The sequence below is a fragment of the Poecilia formosa genome, unplaced genomic scaffold, assembly GCF_000485575.1.
Source record: "Poecilia formosa unplaced genomic scaffold, Poecilia_formosa-5.1.2 Scaffold201, whole genome shotgun sequence".
In the NCBI taxonomy this organism is placed as follows: Eukaryota; Metazoa; Chordata; class Actinopteri; order Cyprinodontiformes; family Poeciliidae; genus Poecilia; species Poecilia formosa.
Window position 1 is genome coordinate 622,570 of NW_006800140.1, and position 19,170 is coordinate 641,739.

At 40.0% G+C, this 19,170-nt stretch overlaps 1 protein-coding gene across 2 annotated transcripts in view; it reads right to left on the minus strand.

Moving 5' to 3' along the window:
• Positions 1–1,472: 1,472 nt before the first annotated feature.
• inpp5f (inositol polyphosphate-5-phosphatase F) overlaps positions 1,473–19,170 on the minus strand; it is a 20,838-nt gene continuing 3,140 nt past the window's right edge. Inside the window, exons 2-20 of one of the 2 annotated variants that reach the window (XM_007566925.2) lie at positions 17,508–17,588; positions 16,461–16,597; positions 13,003–13,128; positions 12,741–12,926; positions 11,764–11,820; positions 11,484–11,682; positions 9,871–10,050; positions 9,691–9,758; positions 9,073–9,197; positions 8,906–8,983; positions 7,543–7,663; positions 5,926–6,054; positions 5,635–5,752; positions 4,613–4,811; positions 3,967–4,038; positions 3,814–3,887; positions 3,503–3,631; positions 3,274–3,361; positions 1,473–2,802 (exon numbers count right to left, since the gene is read on the minus strand). In XM_007566925.2, the coding sequence (XP_007566987.1) occupies positions 1,668–2,802; positions 3,274–3,361; positions 3,503–3,631; positions 3,814–3,887; positions 3,967–4,038; positions 4,613–4,811; positions 5,635–5,752; positions 5,926–6,054; positions 7,543–7,663; positions 8,906–8,983; positions 9,073–9,197; positions 9,691–9,758; positions 9,871–10,050; positions 11,484–11,682; positions 11,764–11,820; positions 12,741–12,926; positions 13,003–13,128; positions 16,461–16,597; positions 17,508–17,588 (3,302 nt within the window). In that variant the 3' untranslated portion in view covers positions 1,473–1,667. The other variant, XM_016679083.1, reaches the window with a different exon arrangement.

Here is a 19,170-nt window from a genome sequence, read left to right on the forward strand (position 1 = left end):
TAATGCTAATGCTAACCAGCTAACATTAGCAAGGACAGCAGGGGTGTAATTAGCTTTATGCTTCACTTAAACCGAAACGCTAACAAATTTAAGGTGCTTTAAAACTCTGAACCTCAGAATTCAGTTTTTTTTCTCAGAATTTTTACTTTAATTTTCCAAGATTACAGTCAGAATTTAAACTGTTTTCTGTGGCGCTAATCTTCTGAAAACAGCTGATTTAGTTTGAAATCTGTTTTGAATATTTGTTGTTTTTTTCCTTCAAGGTTATCACGCCTCATACAGACCCATGCCTATTATGGGATGTTTAAGGATTTGGATGGAATGTTTGCTAATCCCAGTTTCCAAACATACAAAAAACCGTAACCTTGTAATTATTCTATTTCTAAATCCAGCTGGTACGCTAATAACATAGCAATCTCCACTGTGAGGCACCAATAAGCCATATAGGAGGACATATATTAATATGTTTCAGTGTGCAAGGTGGCATGGATAAACAAAATCAGTGCTCAAACAACAAAAAAAGTAGGAAATCCGTACTTGTGTGCATGTAAACATGGTCGCTGTCATGATGGGAGGGAGTGGTAAGGCTCATTTAAAGCTGCAGTTTGTAACTTTCATTTAAAAAAAAAGTTTTATATAAACTGCCACCATGTTGTGACACTATGAGATAATCTGTGAATAAAGAAAAATAAAAAATCAAGCTCCTCTGCCTTCTTCTAGTGCTAACTAGAAATAACCAATCACAGCCAGGAGGCGGGTCTTAGCGCTGTCAATCATTCTACAGCTAGTTCACAACTTAGCCTGCCATGGATGCTAAAGCTAGTTAGCCTGGCCACCGATGATGGTGGACAGATGGTTTTCCTGTAACGGTAAGTTGGTCCTTCAACATTAGCAAATTTAGCAATGCGTTCAAAAGCTTGAGTGACACCGCTAAGCCCCTCCTCCTGGCTCTGATTGGTTGTTTTTGGTTGGGAGCTGTGAATGTCTTCAGACAGCAGGACAGGGAGGAGGTGAATCAATGTTCTCAGATTATCTGTCACAACATGTTGCACTGCAAAAACACAAAATTTTATCCAGTGTTTTTGTTCTAGTTTATAATGTAAATATCCAAGTTCACTTGAAATAAAACAAAACTAACTTACAAGTAACTTTTCAGCAAGATATAAGTACTTGTTTTAACTCAATAATTCCTTAATATCGATGAAAAAGTACCAGCTCCCCTATCAGATTGTTTCATTTTTAGCTGGGAAAAATGTTTTGTTATGAATGAAATCTGCCAGTGGAACTAGAACTCGGTTGCTAGGCGACGGCTGAGTGCTCAGCAGGCGTTGCTAGGAAACGATGGTGAAATAAGAGAAATAATCAGCCAGTGAAACTTAAACTTTTTCATTAATATTAAGGATCAAGATCATACTTCTTGCTGAAAAGTTACTTGTAAGTTAGTTTTCTTATTTTCTTATTTATTGTACTAGAAACTAGACCAAAATACTTGGTGAGATTTTGTGTTTTAAACGTTTTTGTAAAAGTTGCATACTGCAGCTTTAAGGGCGAATCTAAGAGCACATTGATTGGCCTAATAATGACTCTGTGCAAGCTTCTGCTGCTGCTACCACACGGGAGGTTTCAAGATGACCAGAAAATCCTGCTACAGGAGGGGAGAAACGGCTCTAGATCTGGATGATCCTGGTCTGGCACTGTGTGAACATTGCCTTCAGATCGCTCTCCTGGGCCTCGCTCACAGTGTCCGGGTCGGGGCTTTTCTGGACCTTCGCCACAGCGTAGTTAAGGCCCTGCGTGAGCCCCGCCTGCGTCAGGTTGGCCACCTGCACCATGGAGCTGCGAATCTTGGCGAACGGCGACACGACGCGGCTGCCGTTGCTGTCGGCGGGCGACGGTCCGAGGCTGCCCTCCATCAGGGAGCTGAGGCTCCGCTGGGAGCCGCCCGATGCCGCCGAGCTGGGCCGCTGGACGGACAGCAGGTTGGAACCGGAGGTAGAGGTCTGGACGTCCAGCTGGGACGGCCGGGGCAGCTGGGCGTCCTGGTTCTGGGTCTGCAGGTTGGACTGCTCAGAGTCTGCGGGGGTTTTCTTCTTCTGCAGCGGCGGCGGCGCGACCCCAGCCGCCGGCAGCTCACCGAACACCTCCACCGGTTTGGTCTGGGCGTCCTGAACGAACTGCTGGCAGTAGGCGTCGATGGGCGTCCCAAAGTCGATCAGCAGTGCTTCTTCCGCCAGCGACGCGGCGCCGGGCGACTTGTCGTTGATGTCAGAGACTCCATCTTGGCAGCCGGTGACGTGGATCACAGACGGGGCGTTGAGTTCGCCGCTGCCGATGGACTGCGAGCGGCTGCCCAGTCGCGGGTTCGACGCCACGATGCCGCAGCTGGGCAGGACGTAGTCCGCCTTGTCGAAGGAGCCGGAGCATGGGTGCTCGGGGTCGGAGTTGTACGAGTCGGAGTCCGAGTCGTTTTCGTAGCGCTCGTTGCCCCGGACGCCGAGCGCGGCGGCGCCAGGGTTTCCGTCCGACGTCTCCAGGCTGCTGTCCGACTTCCACAGGTTGACATGCATGGTGGGCTTGAGGAAGTTCACCGTCACGTCGGGCTTGGAGAAGTTCCCCAGCTTTCCGAGCGGCTTGAAGGGGCCGATGTTGACGTTGGTCTTGGTCTGCTTCACCTTCTGGTTGAGGGAGGAGAACTTGTTGAGGAGGAAACTTTTCCCCTGAGCGAGTCCAGAACCGCCCGCAGCCTGACCCGCAGGCTTGTTCTGGATCCCCATGATGTCCTCATGGGGTTTACTCTGCCGCCTGCAACACGGACGAAACACCAAAATCACTGGGCTGAAATGATTAACTGTGATTATTGATAACTGAAGTGGAGACTCTAAAAACCACCACTGGCTTAGAAGAAAACTTATTCACAGCAGTAAATAAACAAAAGCTGGACACGCTGCTCCAGTTTGGTTTACATTTCAAGAAGGAAGTAGTGATCAGTTTCTTCTTCTGAGGTTTTTGTATTGTTTCCTTCAGTGGTTCTTGGTGCAGCGCCCCCACAGGTGGGGAGGGGAACAGGTTTTTTAAAGGCTTTGGTACAATATGAAAGTGAACCACAGCAGCTGGAAATGTAACAAATGTTGCAACTTTGGTCCCTAATAGAACCGAATCTACTGGACTATCAGCTGAGAAAACAGCTGATAAACTTCACAATACAGTGAAGTTTGTGTTTGTAAACAATGCGACAGAACTGGTTTGAATACTTTTGCACTACTTCATACTCGCCTCTCCAGCTTCTTCTCGACGACGAGCAGGTCCAGCCCGGAGGCCTGCTTCGTTATGCGGAGCATCTCAGCGATGCACTGCAGCGTATCTGAAAAATGTCGCAACGGAAGTCGTCACTTCATGCTTAACGCCTCAGAACTCAGGTGTCAAAGTCAGGAAATGAGGACGTTTACGGTCCTGAATCAGTCCAAAATGAAACCAGAGAAGATCTTCTTCTCTGCCTCCTTACCTTTCCCGTCGTCGTCCGGGTTGCGCGTCGCCGCCCTCAGAGTGTGGAAGTAGCCACTGGTTTCCTGACTCCTATAGTGCAAACGCATGCAGCAGAACTTCGGCTTCCCGAACAGAGTGGGCTCCGGACCTGCATAAACCCAATCACATCCATTTTTTTCTGTTCTTTTTAATAATCTGCTGTCACTGCATGAATCACATTCAGTGAGGATGTTGCTAAAAGGTTACTGAGAAGCTGTAAGCACACTTTCAGGAAGTGTTGGGTGACTCAGTGAATGCGAACGGACTTCTCCTTTGACTTTAACTTCTCACCGATTTCAATCTTTTCCAAGCCCTCCAAGTCGAGACGCTGGTACTGGTTGACTTTATCCGCCTCGTCGTCGTAGCTGCACCAGAAAACAAAGCGAAGCGTTAGTCAGCCGCCGCAGCGCACACAGCGGACGGTGAGGTTTGGATCCGACTCACTAAGCGATGTAGTAGGCTTTATCCGACAGCAGCAGCAGAACATCCACATCTTTGTTGGTCGCATCAATGAGGCTGCAGGAAAAAATGAAAACACTGACTGAGCAACACATCAGATTATACCTGGTTCTGAACTGGTTCTGTTCATATGAGTGAGTTTATCGTACGACTTGATTCCTGTAATATTAGTTTAGTTTATTTAAAAAAAGGTAAACATTAATAAAAGATGCTTTGCACCAGATTCAGCTGAATTCAGCTTATTAAGCTGCTCTCATAATAAAAGTTTATTATGGAAACTTTGTTTTCATGCAATTTTTATGTCTTTATTTTTGAATGATTCATAATTTATTCTTGTATTATTATTATTATTATTATGGACTTTATTTTTGTATCATTACAACTTTATTTTCGCAATATTATGATTTTACCCTCTAAATATTTCAGCTTTATTCTCTTAATTTTTCTTTTCTTACTCTGCGATACAAATCTGACACAAAACTCCCTGATAAGAAGAAATTTCCTCCTTCAGTTGCAACGTTGATAGCTTTTGACTGATTACTGATGTATGAATAAAGATGTAAATTAGCTCCTTCTTGTTTGGTTTATGGACGGATGAATCTGGAGTCCAGCGAGAGGGCAGACTCCTCACCTCATGTCGCAGTTGATGAGCGCCCAGCCTCCGTGAAACGTCTCGTCGTCCAGCAGCAGCAGCTGCATGTAGGTCTGCAGCAGCAGCCCCACCTGCTCCTGCGCTCCTCTTTGGCTCTCCTTCTCCTTCTCCTCGTGCTCCTTCTCCTTGCTGAAGATGGAGTACAGGTCCTCCGTCACGGGCAAACCCATCATCAGATCTGCAAGGAGCCGCAGATTCACCAAAAGGATGGTTTCCGTCACATCCGATCAAACATATTCTGCAAATCTTTAAATGATATCGACATGGGATTTTCTGATGGATTTAATTTTTATGCGATTTAATTTATATTCAATCACACATTAATGATGCAGATAAAAACCACTGACAGAACTATGAAATTAATCAAATTCACAACTTCCTCCTGGTTCACATCTAGACGAGAAATCAGACCTAAAATATTCAACCCCGCCCGGACCGAGTCCATTAAATCTGACCCAACCCGACTGATTAACTTTAGAGGCTCGAGTCTTAACCCGACGTATTTTAATGAAGATTTTACTGCTTTGTTTTTAGAGAACCGTTTGAATAAGCAGCCAATCTTCTCCCAGCTTCCTTTGACATCTTCCAGCTCCGTTTGGACTCAGGATGAGTCAAGAGCAAAACTTCTGGGATGATAGAAAGGATTGAATCTCTGCAGCTCCAGCAGCGCAAGGCGGAGCCGCTTCTTACAGTCTAATTAACTCATTGCTTTCTATTTTTAGCAAGGTAGACTGTCGACTCTTCCATTTAAACAATAAATAAACACAACATAGGGTTTTCTTTAGCTTCATCTATTCTGGATGAACTGTAGGATTGTTAAACTTCAGCCAAAGTTTAGATTGGGCTGTCGATATGGGAGGTGATTTAGTTACCTCAGCGATCTACTCTGTGCGTAAAGTTAATATTGTTGGGCACGTCTGCGCCACGTAATCTGTCAAAATGACAGGTTTCAGATTTTTCCGTCAAATTAAAATATGAAAATATGCTGTGAGCTCCCGCACCGATGACTGCTTGTCTGTAAGCGTCTCTGAAGCGGTTGAGATAGTAGCGGTTGGCAGAGTTCACGCCGTCCTTCATCACGCCGGCCAGCTTCCTCTCCCCCGTCCTCGTGAAGTCTCCCTAAAGCAGAGCAAACAGTGCGTTAATTAAAACTTCAACCGTACTTCATTTGCACTCTTAGAACTGCACAGCCTGTGACAACAACAGTGACATAACCTTTTCTCAGCCGAGTCGCTGGTGTGAAGGCAGAACTGGCTGCTAAACAAAGCTAGCTAAGTTGGAAGCGGTGCTACCTTGAGGGCGGCTGTTCCTGCGTACTGCTTGCTGATGGTGTCGCCGTTGTTGGCCCACATGACCTGATAAATCCGGTAGCATTTCAGAGGCAGCGGCTGCTCCGGAGGCATCACACCCAGCTTCTTCAGCTGCACAGAAGAAAACACGTCAAAACCAACTTTAAAGCTGCAGAACGTAACTTTATGAATTTATTTTATTTTTTTTTAGATATTTGTTGAAACTGTTTTTATGAGACAAACTGTGAAAACAGAAAATCAAGCTCCTCTGCCTTTTCCCAGTGCGATATTCTTCTTCCCGATAGGCTAGTTTAGCTAGTTAGTAAGTAAGGCTACCGATGACGATCATATAGTTTTTCTGTCATGGTGAGTTGTTTCTTCACCATTAATACATCTAACAGCGAGTGCACAAGGGTGATTGACAGCGCTAGTCTAGTTTCTAGTGCAAATATCTTCATTCACTTCAAATAAGACAAAACTAACTGATAAGTAATTTCTCAACAAGACATAGCAGTTTTTAAGTAAATAATTCCTCAATATAAACATTTATATTGAGGGGAAAATGCCTCGTTAAAAGTGAAATAATCTGTCAGTGGAACTGGAATTTGGTTGCTGGGCGACGGGAATGATGATGTAACGTCTCACTATCGTAGCCAATCAGAACAAGAAGCTCGTTCTTTGCCTTTTTTAACTAAGACATAGTCTCAGTATAGGACACAGTGGTAGTGGTGATAGTTGGCCATGGAAGAAGGTTGAATTTGTTTTATTTATGCCTGAACCTCTTAATTTGTCTCTTTGTTTGCAGGTGTAACGTTTGTGAAAAATATTCTCTATATATTTGTTAAAACTGTCAGATATTTTTATAAAAAATACCACAGATTCACAGTATTTGAAGAAAATAAGTTTAAAGCAACAATATAACGACAAACACAGATTTACTAACTTTTATGGAAGTTCTTATGTTGTTGCTAAGCAGAATATAATTTTGATTCTCTGCTACGAATCAAATCTTTTTAGCCACGTGTCTCTGTCCTCAGGTCTATTTTTTATCTAACCCACATCCGTCTCCTTGGTCTCATTTTCTGCATACTGGGTTGTGTTCAGTGCTGTGCAGATGGCCCCCAGATGCATATTTAGACCAAACTTCTCTGCTACTCTTCATTAAAGAGAGCGTTTCCCCTCCTTTCTTAAAAAGTAAAAGAACAGAAACTCTTCTCAAACCGCAGCCCCAAAGTTTCTCTCTTCACTTCCCCCACGTCAGTCGGTCAACAAAAAGGGTTTGTCATTTTTTTTGCTGTTAAAATCAGTGATTTTGTTCTTCGGAAACATTTGCAAGGAATTTTGCAATGATTCTCATTGCAAATCACTCCATATTTTTGTTTTTCCAACAGAACATAATTCTAATCAGAAAATGTTGTTCGTCTAAACAAGGGAAATATATTCAGCCTATTTTCAGCCAGCTGACTGATATCGAGCAGTTTCAGGTGATATTTGTGGTATTTTATAGGCCTGGAAAAAACTCAACTCACTTCCTCTGCTATCAGAGTAAAATAGCTATAGTTCAAAACTCAATAGGTGTTTTGGTGCTAGACGATGATGAAATATGTAATAAACTCGTACCTGCTGCTCCATCACAACTCGAGCGATGGCAGCTTGGACCACGTTGGTCCGGTCCAGACAGTCCATACAGTTGACCCGGAAGATCCCGTCCTGCTTGCAGATGACGCCAGCTTGGTCCACCCTGACAGACGGAGTCAATTAACCGCATTCAGGAAACACAAATTCAATCTGACATTAATGAAAATGAGAAAAATGTATGAAGAAATACTGATGGTGCCACTTGGAGGTCCAACATGAATTAACTTTGCTTGTTTGGTCAGGTCCAAAAAAGAAATAAAATAATAATAACATGGACAATCCAAGAACAAATTAAGATTAATGTTGTTCTTTTGAGCCCCAAAGTATTATGGAACAACTTTCCTAAAAATCTAACCCATTAAAAGGTCAAGACTTTTATTTTATAAATCATCTGGAAGGCCCATTAAAACCTATTTTTCAGGAATTATTCAGTTTCCCTAATTAAAAAGCTGCACTTTGAAAAGTGATCATCATCCCTTTTCCTTCACTGCTTCTGCTTCCATTATTCTTTTGGAACATCATTTTTCAGCAAGATAACTTTGAAACACTGAAGATTTTATTTTGAAAGACAAGGTTTATCACCAATGTAAATATATAAGACTGTGTCTCTTAATTTGAGGATTTTCTATTATCTTTATTTTAAAAACAATAAATAAATCAATCTTTCCTATAAACCAATTAGGAATCTGAATCCTTCCTTTACTCCTTATGAAAGTTTCAGAGTCTTATTTTGAAGGGTATTTGTAAACTTTACAGAGAAACTTCTGTAATGTAAGGGTTGCCATGGCGATTCCCCAAGAGGCCAGGACTTTACAGTAATAAGGGCTGAAAATGCGGCCCTGGTTCAAAAGCAGAACAAGGTATTGGAAAACCTTTTGGACCAGAAGTGAGAGCAAAGTCTGCTGGCCGTTTGAAGAGATTTTCAACTTCTTACATTAATTCTTGAGTTTAACACGACAATGTAAAGATGCTTTTTACATCCAGACAAATAACATTAAAGTCTATGAGCAGGATTCTGTTTGGAGGGATTTAACGGTAATTTCTACAACAATAACACACACATCATCTGAAAGTAGACTAATTTTACCACAAATATACCAAAAATGAATCATGTTAGTTTCAATATGTGGTCGTGATGGTGAGTTAAACACATTTTTATTTTGTTATTTTTAGGTCAAATCAGGAGTTTCTGTCTACTCTGTAAACTGTAAAAAGCAAAACATTAAATTGTTCCCTATTAATTTAAATGGAGATGAACCAAACATTAAAATAGTTAATATTAATAAACCGTCTATGCTTCAGTGTTCATGGTAACAGCATTGTTTTGGACAGAGGCACTGCTTACCATGCCCACTTCATGTCAGTGATGATGTCAAAAATGGCATCTGTCAGTATCTGCACGTTTTCGAACTTCATTCCACGACTGAGAAACAGGAAGTAAGAAGCACAAAGAGGAAGTGAAGCCAGTGTAGTAAAACGTACAAAGCCCAGTCAGCGCAGCGTTTTCCCTACCAGTGCTCGTGGAAGTCGAAGGAAACGTAAGTGAGGTTTGGGTTGTTGTACAGCAGGACCTGCTTCAGATACGCGTCCCCGATTATCTTCTCCCGGCCGTTCTGATCCACCAAGTTAATTATCACCTGCAATAAATAACGAAGCAACGTGTGATTTAAAGAAAACAACTACAGGGTGGTGGATGTGTTTGCTCCATACGGATTTCTTCTCTTTTTCACTCTTTAGTCAAGTTTCTGATAAAGGTAAATGTAAAAAAAAATCATAGCATAACCTAAATAAATACAAAAATCAGTAAAATTGTGGTTTGTCACCTGAGTTTTACTTTTAGGAGTGGTACCAATATGTTAAAAAAAGACAAACATCAACATAGATGCCAATATATTAAACATCCTTCAGTAAGAAACTAGAAAACACTTAAATAGAACCAGTTTGACTACATGAAGTAGGCCCAAAATTATCTCAATATGCCACACATCAAGAAATTCAAGATTGGAAGCAACAAAATAAATTTTCTGGAAAAGGTTCAACATTTAAATCCACAGATGGAGAAAAGAGTTACATTCACATGAGAAACCACAGAAAACCCTCAAACGTCTCAGCGCTGTGACTCAAACTGACCTGCTTCGTGTAAAGCTCCAGCTGCTTCTCAAAGTGAGCAGCAAAGTAAGGCATCGTCTCATTCTCCCCTGAAACACAAAGAAAAACAAAATGTGTTCATAAAAACACATTTTATGAACACGTTTTCGTAACCCCTAAATGTGAACGTCTCCCCAGTTCAGATAACCCAGCTCCTCTGACCTTTCTCAATGCGTGGCCGGGGGTTGTAGCGATACCCGGCCTGGCTCCAGAAGACGGGCACCGACCCCCGCGTCTGGACGAAGGACAGCGTGTGGCTGTGGACGTGGATCAGCTGCTCCGTCTCCACGTAGTTCGCCACATGGCCGTCTGTGTCCACACCTCTGCGTTTGTACCGCATCCCTTTAAAATAAGAACAGTTCTCATCTTCATCACACATTCATCACAGTTCAGGAACAGCACCCTCTAGAATCACTTTCACGCCTGGTAGAAATGTCTAAAACCGTTAAATATGTTTCCTTGAGCAGGTTAGGATAGGTCTATGGGCTACATAAAACACGTTCTTTACTTTTATTGTACAAAATCATTCTTAGACAATCAGATTTTAGTCTGCTCAGTTTCAGAATGAGCTGTTTTAGGGATTCTTGTAAATGTTTTCTGGATGGTAAGGCAACAACAAAACTCTTGTCTTTTCCAGCAGCCATTGTACAGCCCATACAGCAGTAAAACCAGTTGAACAAAGGTGTCGGAACTCTGCTGGGGTTGCTAGGTAACGGGCGGAACTCTGCTGGGATTGCTAGGTAACGGGCGGAACTCTGCTGGGGTTGCTAGGTAACGGGCGGTACTCTGCTGGGGTTGCTAGGTAACGGGCGGAACTCTGCTGGGGTTGCTAGGCAACAGGCTGGGCTTCACCGATTTGTGACATTACATTCAGAAGGTTTTAGAAACGGCTCATTTTACCAAAAAACAAAACTTATTGCCAAAATAACAGATGGGTGTGTTTTTAGAAGCAGTTGAGACCCAAATGAAAGTACAAAAAAATTGCAAAATGTGAATTTATCATGATAGGTCCACTTTAAAATGAATTTATCTTGCATTATACAAGCGTACTCTTATAATGTTAAGCAACATTTTAACTAAAAGAGTTTAGTCTTCTGCTGCAGCATTTCACAAGAAAGATAGAGATCTGTGACCGTTCCTCTTTGCACAGTCTCGCCAGGTCGGATTCATGACCTCTTCACTTCAGCTCAAGAGGTTTACAACAGAGCTTAGATCTGAGGACTGAGTTGGGCGTGGATTAATCCTGATTTTGTGTCTAATCAACCCTTTCTGTGCTGATTTGGAAATATGTTTTTGATCATTGTCCGGTTGTAAGACCAGCCTTCCAGTTTTCTTTATATTTAAAATGTTTGAGATCCAGAAGAAAGAGAAGTCGGCCCACAGCATCACTGAACCTTCACCAACCTTAGCAATGGGACGATATGTTTTTTAACATTCCCATTTTGAATCAAGGCTCTTTAAAAAAAAAAAAAAAAAAAAAACGAACAAAAGTTATGGATTTTTAATCAAACACTTTGATCCAATATTTAAAAAGTCTGCTTCAGTTAAATCTGTTTCCTAAGAATTACTATGTCAATAAATGTGGCACAAATGATTTTGTTTAGTCTTTTCATGTTGCTGGATTATTACCCCACACCGAAAGAATGTAATTGGATTATATTGGATTATTATTATTTTTTTTAATATATGAACTTAAACTGCTGCAACAAAAAGAATCAGCCAACAGATTGCGCTAACTCAGTGCTCTCCAGGTAGGACTTGGTGTGAACGCCTACCTGCGCGGTGCCGACTTCGTCTGGAGATCAGCGCCACGGTGAAGCGAGGGTGAATGTCATCGACACAGATAATCTCCTTGGGCGGCGTCTCTGGGCTGCTGTGCTCCTCATCTGACGTCTCGTTGTAGTTCACCACCAGCTCCTCCACCTGGACGAAGCCTTGTATGATCGGAATAACCCACAAGTCAACCTCTGGGACCTGGATAGAAATGAACGGTTAATGCTCAAAAACATTCATTTAGTAGAATCACAATCATAAACAGAAACTTTTATTTCTTACCTGCAGATTGATAAGGTCCTGGATCATGTGTTTGTTCCAGAAGAAACGGTCGTCCACCTTAAAAAAAAGAGACAGTCAGTCAAAATGAAAATAGATTTAAACAAATTAATAAGGCAGAGTTTTAATTAATTACATATATTTTTATGCAATTAATCTCTCCTTCTTTGTTTAAGCATACAAAAATCCTAAGCCGGAACCTTTGTGCTGTGTTTCCAGTAGGTCCGTAAATCTGACGCACAAGCAACATCCGTTACAATAATGGACAACAAAGCTGCATCCCCCACACAAATTAAAGGTTGGATTTTCTACATTTTTCAAATATTTATGTGATTTTAGAGTTAAAAACTGCCCAATCATGCAATGATCAAAAAGATTAACTAAGTTTAAGACTTTTTGGAAATCTTTATCAAGGCTGTCAAAACGTTGCAAATTTTTTAATAACTGGTTTTTGATATAAATGCAATTTAATGCAATTACCTCTATTAAATTTTTTCATTGTCGCAACTGACGATTATTTTAGTAATCGATGATACTGGTTTTAGAAAATGGCACATTCTACAGATTATTATTTAACCACTTAAGTCTTTTTTAATACAAAATTAGAAATACATTAAACGATGCAAGCAAACAATAATAAATAATAAGATAAACATATTGCCTAAAATGCTACAACAGCATTCCTTTGGTAAATCTGAACCAGGTGAAGCTAAAACTGCCACTTGAGAAGTTTTGGCTAAAACATTTTTACAGCACAAAGGCTTTTTTGTTCATCTGAAATGTAAAATATTTATATTGTTGTACAGTTTTGGGGTCATTACCGCTCTGAATAAGTTTTTTTTCACCAAATGGCCTTTTTTTGAGTCTGTATTCTCCTGTTAACGATTAATCAATTACTAAATTAGTCAACGATTAATCGTTTCAGCCCTAAAATTTCAGTAGAGTCCCACCGCCAGAGATCAGTGAGGTCTCTCTCCCACCTGCTTCCACAGAGGTAAGCTGGACTTATCCGAGTCTCCCTGCCGCTGCACACTGTTGGTCAGGTCGTAGGTCATGCTGTAGTAGAACGAGTCTGAGTCCATGAATACTTTGTAGAGCTCGTCCAGCAGCCGCCGCTCCAGGCGCTCCTTCTCTTTGTTTTCCTTCACCTGGAACGCAGGGGAGTACTGCAGAGAGGAAGCAGCATGAGACACCTCAAAGGTCAGAATAAGGAAGGCAAAAGGTCAGTCTGAACAGAAATACCTTCTTCTTGATGGGAACAGACACGTTGGACTTGATCTGACTCAGAGTTTTCATCAGCTTTGATTCATCTGGAGACTGGGCCGGTTTCTCCGATTTGTCGATTCCAAAATGATGCTTCTTGCAAAGCTGCGAGGAATTAATTAAAACACTTATTTTCACATGAGAAACACGAAAACAAACGACCAGCTCAGGAGATCTGGTAGCATCTCTGCAAACAGGAGCTAAAGGGGAAAGAGTTGCCATTACTCACTAAAGTAGGAAGTTTTTCTCGTTTAGTCACGTTAAAACCATACGCGTCAGTAAATGTTACGTTTCAGCTTTATCTAACTGGAGCATGTTCTTAGACATGTTAATTGAGGAAGAACATAATCAGGACATCTCGATGCGTTCTCAACAATCTACCACACTGCAAAAACACAAAACTTAAGCATCACTGGTCTACTTTCTAGTGAAAATATCTTAGTGCACTTAAAATAACTTTTCAGCAAGACATAGCAACTTGTTTTAGGTCAATAATTCCTTAATTTAATTAAAAATTATTAGTTCCACTGGCAGATTATTTCAGTTATAATATGGGGAAAATATCTTGTTAAAAGTGAAATAAGAGAAACTATTTCATCAATACTATTGTTTACTTATTGTTTACTTAAAACAAGCTGCTATATCTTACTGAAAAGTTATTTAAGAGTTAGTTTTGTCTTTTTTCAACTGTACCAAGTTATTTTCACTGGAAACTAGACCAAAAATACTTGGTAAGAGTTTGTGTTTTTGCAGTGCACTCCTCATAAAGGTCAGATTTATAGAAAGAACAACTAATTATTGTGCTGCAGGGCACCCAACTGTGCTAAACATCCAACCACAGTGCTGAGGTCTGAGGTTTCATGAATTGAGTTTAAAGGCCTGTAATGGCAGGATTGTAAATTAAAATCCTTTCTCCATGTTCAGATGATGAACTGAACAGACAATGTGAGATGTTAAAAGCTTGGGATGTTGTTTTATAACCTAACTCTGCTTTAAATTTCTCCAAAACACAAAAAACAAATGCAACAGAAAAAAAAAATGCTAAAAATAAAAACTGCTGCAGTCTCAGAAAATAGAGGCAAAATCACTCAATTAGCAAAACAAATGCAAATGAAAAATGGGAAAATATAGGAAATGGCAAAAACAGCAGCAAGAATGAAACTCCAAACAAAATGAAAGTCCTCCAAACCACTAGAGGGAGTCCAGAAGAAAGCTGAAGGAAGAAAAGTTGCATTTTATTTCATGTCTTTCACAATATTATAGAACAGCAGCATCTTTACATAGGTAATACTAACTGCTCCAGACTCCCCCTAGTGGCCTGGAGGACGTCCATTTTGTAGAGGGAGTTTCATATTTGCTGTTGTTGCAGTTGGCAGAATTTTCCCCTTTTGCTTCATTTCCTGTGGTTGCAGCATTTTTCATTTGCATTTTTTGACAATTGCAAGTATTTTTTTTTTCTGGAACAGCGCCTCCTACAGGATATTAGGAGATTCTTTCTTTTGCGTAAATTAGTAAAAATTACACCCTGCTCTATTTTGTATGCAGTTGACAAATATCAATTTAAAACTCCAGATATGTAAACTTTTAAAGATCCTCAGTGAAAACATGCATCTACAGTCTTTGGTGCAGAAACTGGTTGAAAATCGATCCATTAACTGCCTGTTCATGTTTGTTTGCTAAAGGTGGAGATGGGACTGTGCATGAAAACTGATCTTTATTAAACATTCAGACTACCAAGATGAAAAAGACACAATCAAACCTGACGTTAGTGCCCTGTAACTCAAAAAAACTCCAAATAGTTTGGATGCATTTTTTCTTTCTGACATAAAGTTTTTATTTATGTCTTAGAAGGAATGGAAAACCAATGATTGACCTGTTTTACTTCTGTATTTTGCACATAAATTTGTGGTGCATTTGTATTCTAAAGAAAAGGATATAAAACTTCAGAAATGTCAGTAGTGAGATATTAAAATATGTACAAAAACATTAGAACAGAAGGACTTTCAGGATTCAAGATGCCGCATGAACCAACTACAGCATTACTGTGAGAGAGAGCAAAACTACTGCGTAGGAGCGCAATAGTTTGGCGAGAGAATTAAATACTTTTAATGACAAAGAAGAAAAGTTCCACCATTACCACTAGGGGGCTCCATATTTAGCTTCTATTTTCCGTGATTGCAGCATTTTTTTTTGTTTGCTGCTCTTTTCTTATGCAGTTACATTTTTGTGTTTTGTAGTTTTAATCACTCCTGTGTTTGCGGCTCGTTTCATGGTTTTCTACTTGTTTGCGCCTCTCTGTCACTGCTTTATTTTGAAAATCCTGCATCAGTTTTGTTATACGTCCTGATTGCGCTCCACCTTGTGTTGGTCGAGTTCATAAAAATCACGGTACAGTTCACTGAAGTCTTTGGTTGCAACGTGACAAAATGTGAAAAGTTTAATGGGTAAAAATAGTTTTACAAGCTATTGCTCTGGTTCCAATTTAACATGCGTCAAACTCGAGGACCGGGGGCCAAATCTGGCACGCCATAGCTTTTTATGAGGCCCTCTAGACGCCAAATTACAGCAGTAAGTCCCTCCAATATTTCGGAAAATCAACAGATCTCCACATTTTTTTGTGATTTTACTGCAAATTTTTATTTACAAAATGGTCAAAAAATTGTAATTTAGCATTGTTTAAACCAACTAGAGTTGGTTTAAAACAACATGATTGATTACCAAATTGGTTTTCTACCTGTCAGTAAATATATTTACATGAAAAACGAATGTAAGGAACCGTTGTAGACCAACATAAGTTGACTTAAGCCAGCTTATGTTGGTTTAAATCAACTTAAATTATTGATACGACAAGTAACAAAAAGTCACATTTAACATCATATATTAGCACAAAAATATAATAAAAATTCCTTGCAAATATTTCTAAATTAGCACCATAATTGTAATTTTGATTGCAAAAAAATGCAAAAACATTCATAAAATCTTGGAGGGACTGATCAGTGTGAAAAGATGTTCAATGTGATATAATTTAAAGAGGCAGTTATTCATTAATATTTTTGACAGTTTTATGAACGTAGATGAGTTTGACACGCTGATCTACAGGATTCCTACGTGAAAAAGACGACAGACGTCACTTCCACTCTGCTGTGCAGGATCAAACTACGGCTCTAAAAGCTTCTGCTCTACTCGCCTCCTCCGTTTGTTACTCACTTGAAAATATTCAGTCTCACCATCCAAGAAGCCTCCCTGAAAAACTGAAATCTTAGCACCGTTCAGCATATTTGTTGTCATTTTTTGAATGTCATTTCAGGTGTAGAACTATATTTTTAGCAACCCAGAGTCAATTTCCCACCACTTCCAGCTCCAGGGATGAATCATGCTCTGACTCATATTCGATATTCTGAGGAGAAATCTGGGATTTCCACGAGTGTGTGATTTACCTCCAGCTCCAGCTCCTGAGGCTCCTCGTCAGAAAGGGGGATGACAGCGATTTTGGTGATCTTGTAAACCTTGTGGTCGCCAGGTAACTGACCCACCAGCGCTTTCTGGCGGATTAATACGAGACCGAGAGGAAGGTCTGCAGAGAAAAACCAAAGGGAACTGGGTCAACTGGTGCAGAACCGCTAAGGTGTGAAGACGCTAGCCACAGCTTCTATTAACAGAGACGCATCTGGTAAAAATCTATTTATATCTCGCTGATTTGTCTATATGAAGCACTTTTAACACATATTAAAGATGTAGAATAAAACCTTAAAATAAAACCGTCTCAATCTGCAGAAACACTTAAACACTGACAAAAATAATCCCACTTCAGTTGATTTAGATCAGTGATTTTCTGCAGCTTGTATTTTGCTTATTTTACTTTAAAAAGCAGGTAAACAAAATGGGAAAGAAAAGATAATAGATTAATCACAATTAATTGTTTCAGCCCTACATATCGCCACTGCAAAATTGATCAACATGGTGGCTTTTTTTCCTCATATTGGAAAGTCAGAGCAACAATTAAAACCTTTAAGACAACTGGAACTAAAACAAAGATGAACCAAGAGATAATTAGGTTTTTTGGATCCTGTGTATTTCTTTGTTTTGTTGACTGATTGTTTTACCACAGGATTTTTTCTACCACACTGAATAAATCTACTCAAATTAAAGGTTGGATTTTTCTACATTTTTCAAAAATGTATGTAATTTTAGAGTTCAAAACTGCCCAATTATGCAGTGATCAAAAAGATGAATTAAGTTTAAGGCTTTTTGGAAACCGTTACCAAGGGTGTCAATAAGACAAGATGAACAGAGTCTTCACCCATGCTGAGGCCTGCATAAACAGAGCCCAGATTGCTCATCTTTGCACAGCAACACATTTTTTCACACCTCTACTCATGACAAACATGACGAATACTGACGACACGACTGTCCTGAACTCACATGCAAAATACGGGCCAGTGACAAACCAAAACCAGCTGAAATGGTTTTCATCCCCCACCTACCAGTGTGCAGCTGGATCTTTCCGATGACTCCCTCCACCAGGCCCATGCAGACCGGGTTCCAGGCCAGCAGCAGGTCTGTGGCTGAAAACATCAGTCAGTAAATGACCAACACAGAAACATGTGTCTGGAGGAGGAATGAGACCAACAGCTATTCTGATGACTACTCAAGGAATCTGATAATTAATCGGTTATTTTGAATAACAATTGATTGTTGTGATGATTAATCAATTATTCTGACAAGTAATTGATTATTCTGATGATTACTCAATTATTCTGACTATTAATAAATTATTCTGACCATCTGTAGCAATTCTTTAGCATTTGCAGCTAGAACATATTTCTCGCCCTTTATATTTGACATCCATACCTCGCACAGCTGATCGGTTGGTTATTTTGGGGGATTAATCGATTAATAATTGGGCAAAAATTGCTTGATAAGAGATTTTTTTTAAGCTAAACCTATGCCACGAGTTCTTAGTCGAACATATTTGAAGATATTCTTTGTATTTTAAATGCAAAATGTATGTTTTGTAACCTTAATTCCTGCTTTGAATATTTTGTTCTTTAATCAGTAAATGGCCTTAGTTTAGTTGCCGATTATTTCAATAATCAATTAATCAAGATTAATCACAGTTAATCGTGATTAATCTGATTAATCATTTCAATCCTATTCTGGAGACGAGTGAGCGTGAGAACCTGTCGTTCCACCAACAGATGAAGAGTTGCTTAAACACAAAAGGGATTAAATGAGTCGCTGTTGTGTGACTTGTTTAAAATTATGGGAATGAACAGAAACAGGAAGAGTTAGTCGACATATTTCAGAAGCTAGCAAGTTCTGACACATGATGTTGGAAAACAAGCTTTAAACTAAAAGTAAAACTGTAATTTACTGTAATAAAGTAGCCTTTCTTGTTTTAAGTGTGGAGACAGTTTATAGTGAGAAAACAAACTGGAACCACATTAGTAATGGAGTCTGGATTAGCATGAAGAAACTGGCAAAAGATGGAGGGTGTGGCTACGGGTGGAGAACATCAGCCTCACACAATAACTCTTCCTGTTCCAACTAAATGTGCAGACAAGGAGAAAGGAACAAAAATACAAAAAGTCCTCCCGGAAAGCTGACCATCATGGAAGCCCTTTCTCCGTTTGTGCAGAGCAAAGCGGAGTGGAAACTCAGCGAGGAGTGGAAACCCTTTTTCCAATTAAATAATGAAACAGCGGTGCAACCAAAGCCCCGTTCAGGCCGGCTGCACAGCTGACACAACGGGATAATGTGCTGGGCCTTCTGGGGACTTCAGTGAAAATATTTTCTTTTGCTTGAGCAGAACTGAATTTATAACTCCCATAAAGACACAGCAGCAAAAGTGCCACAACTTGATTTCTTATTGAAATAAAACTGGGAAAAATATATTTACTGAACAAAATATAAATGTTTTCATAAGTGTGCAAATAATTAGAGGCATTTATATGTGTATTTTGAGCTTTACAGTATTATTTGGTAAAACTAAATATTAATAAATACCTCCATATTTAAGGGTTTCAATAATTGAAGCTGTGAACAAAAAGAGCCACAAAGTCGACAATAAATAAATCACTCAATAATTTTTCTTTATTTTAAAAATAAAATTGGTAACACTTTATTTGAAGGGGGTGAATAAGACTG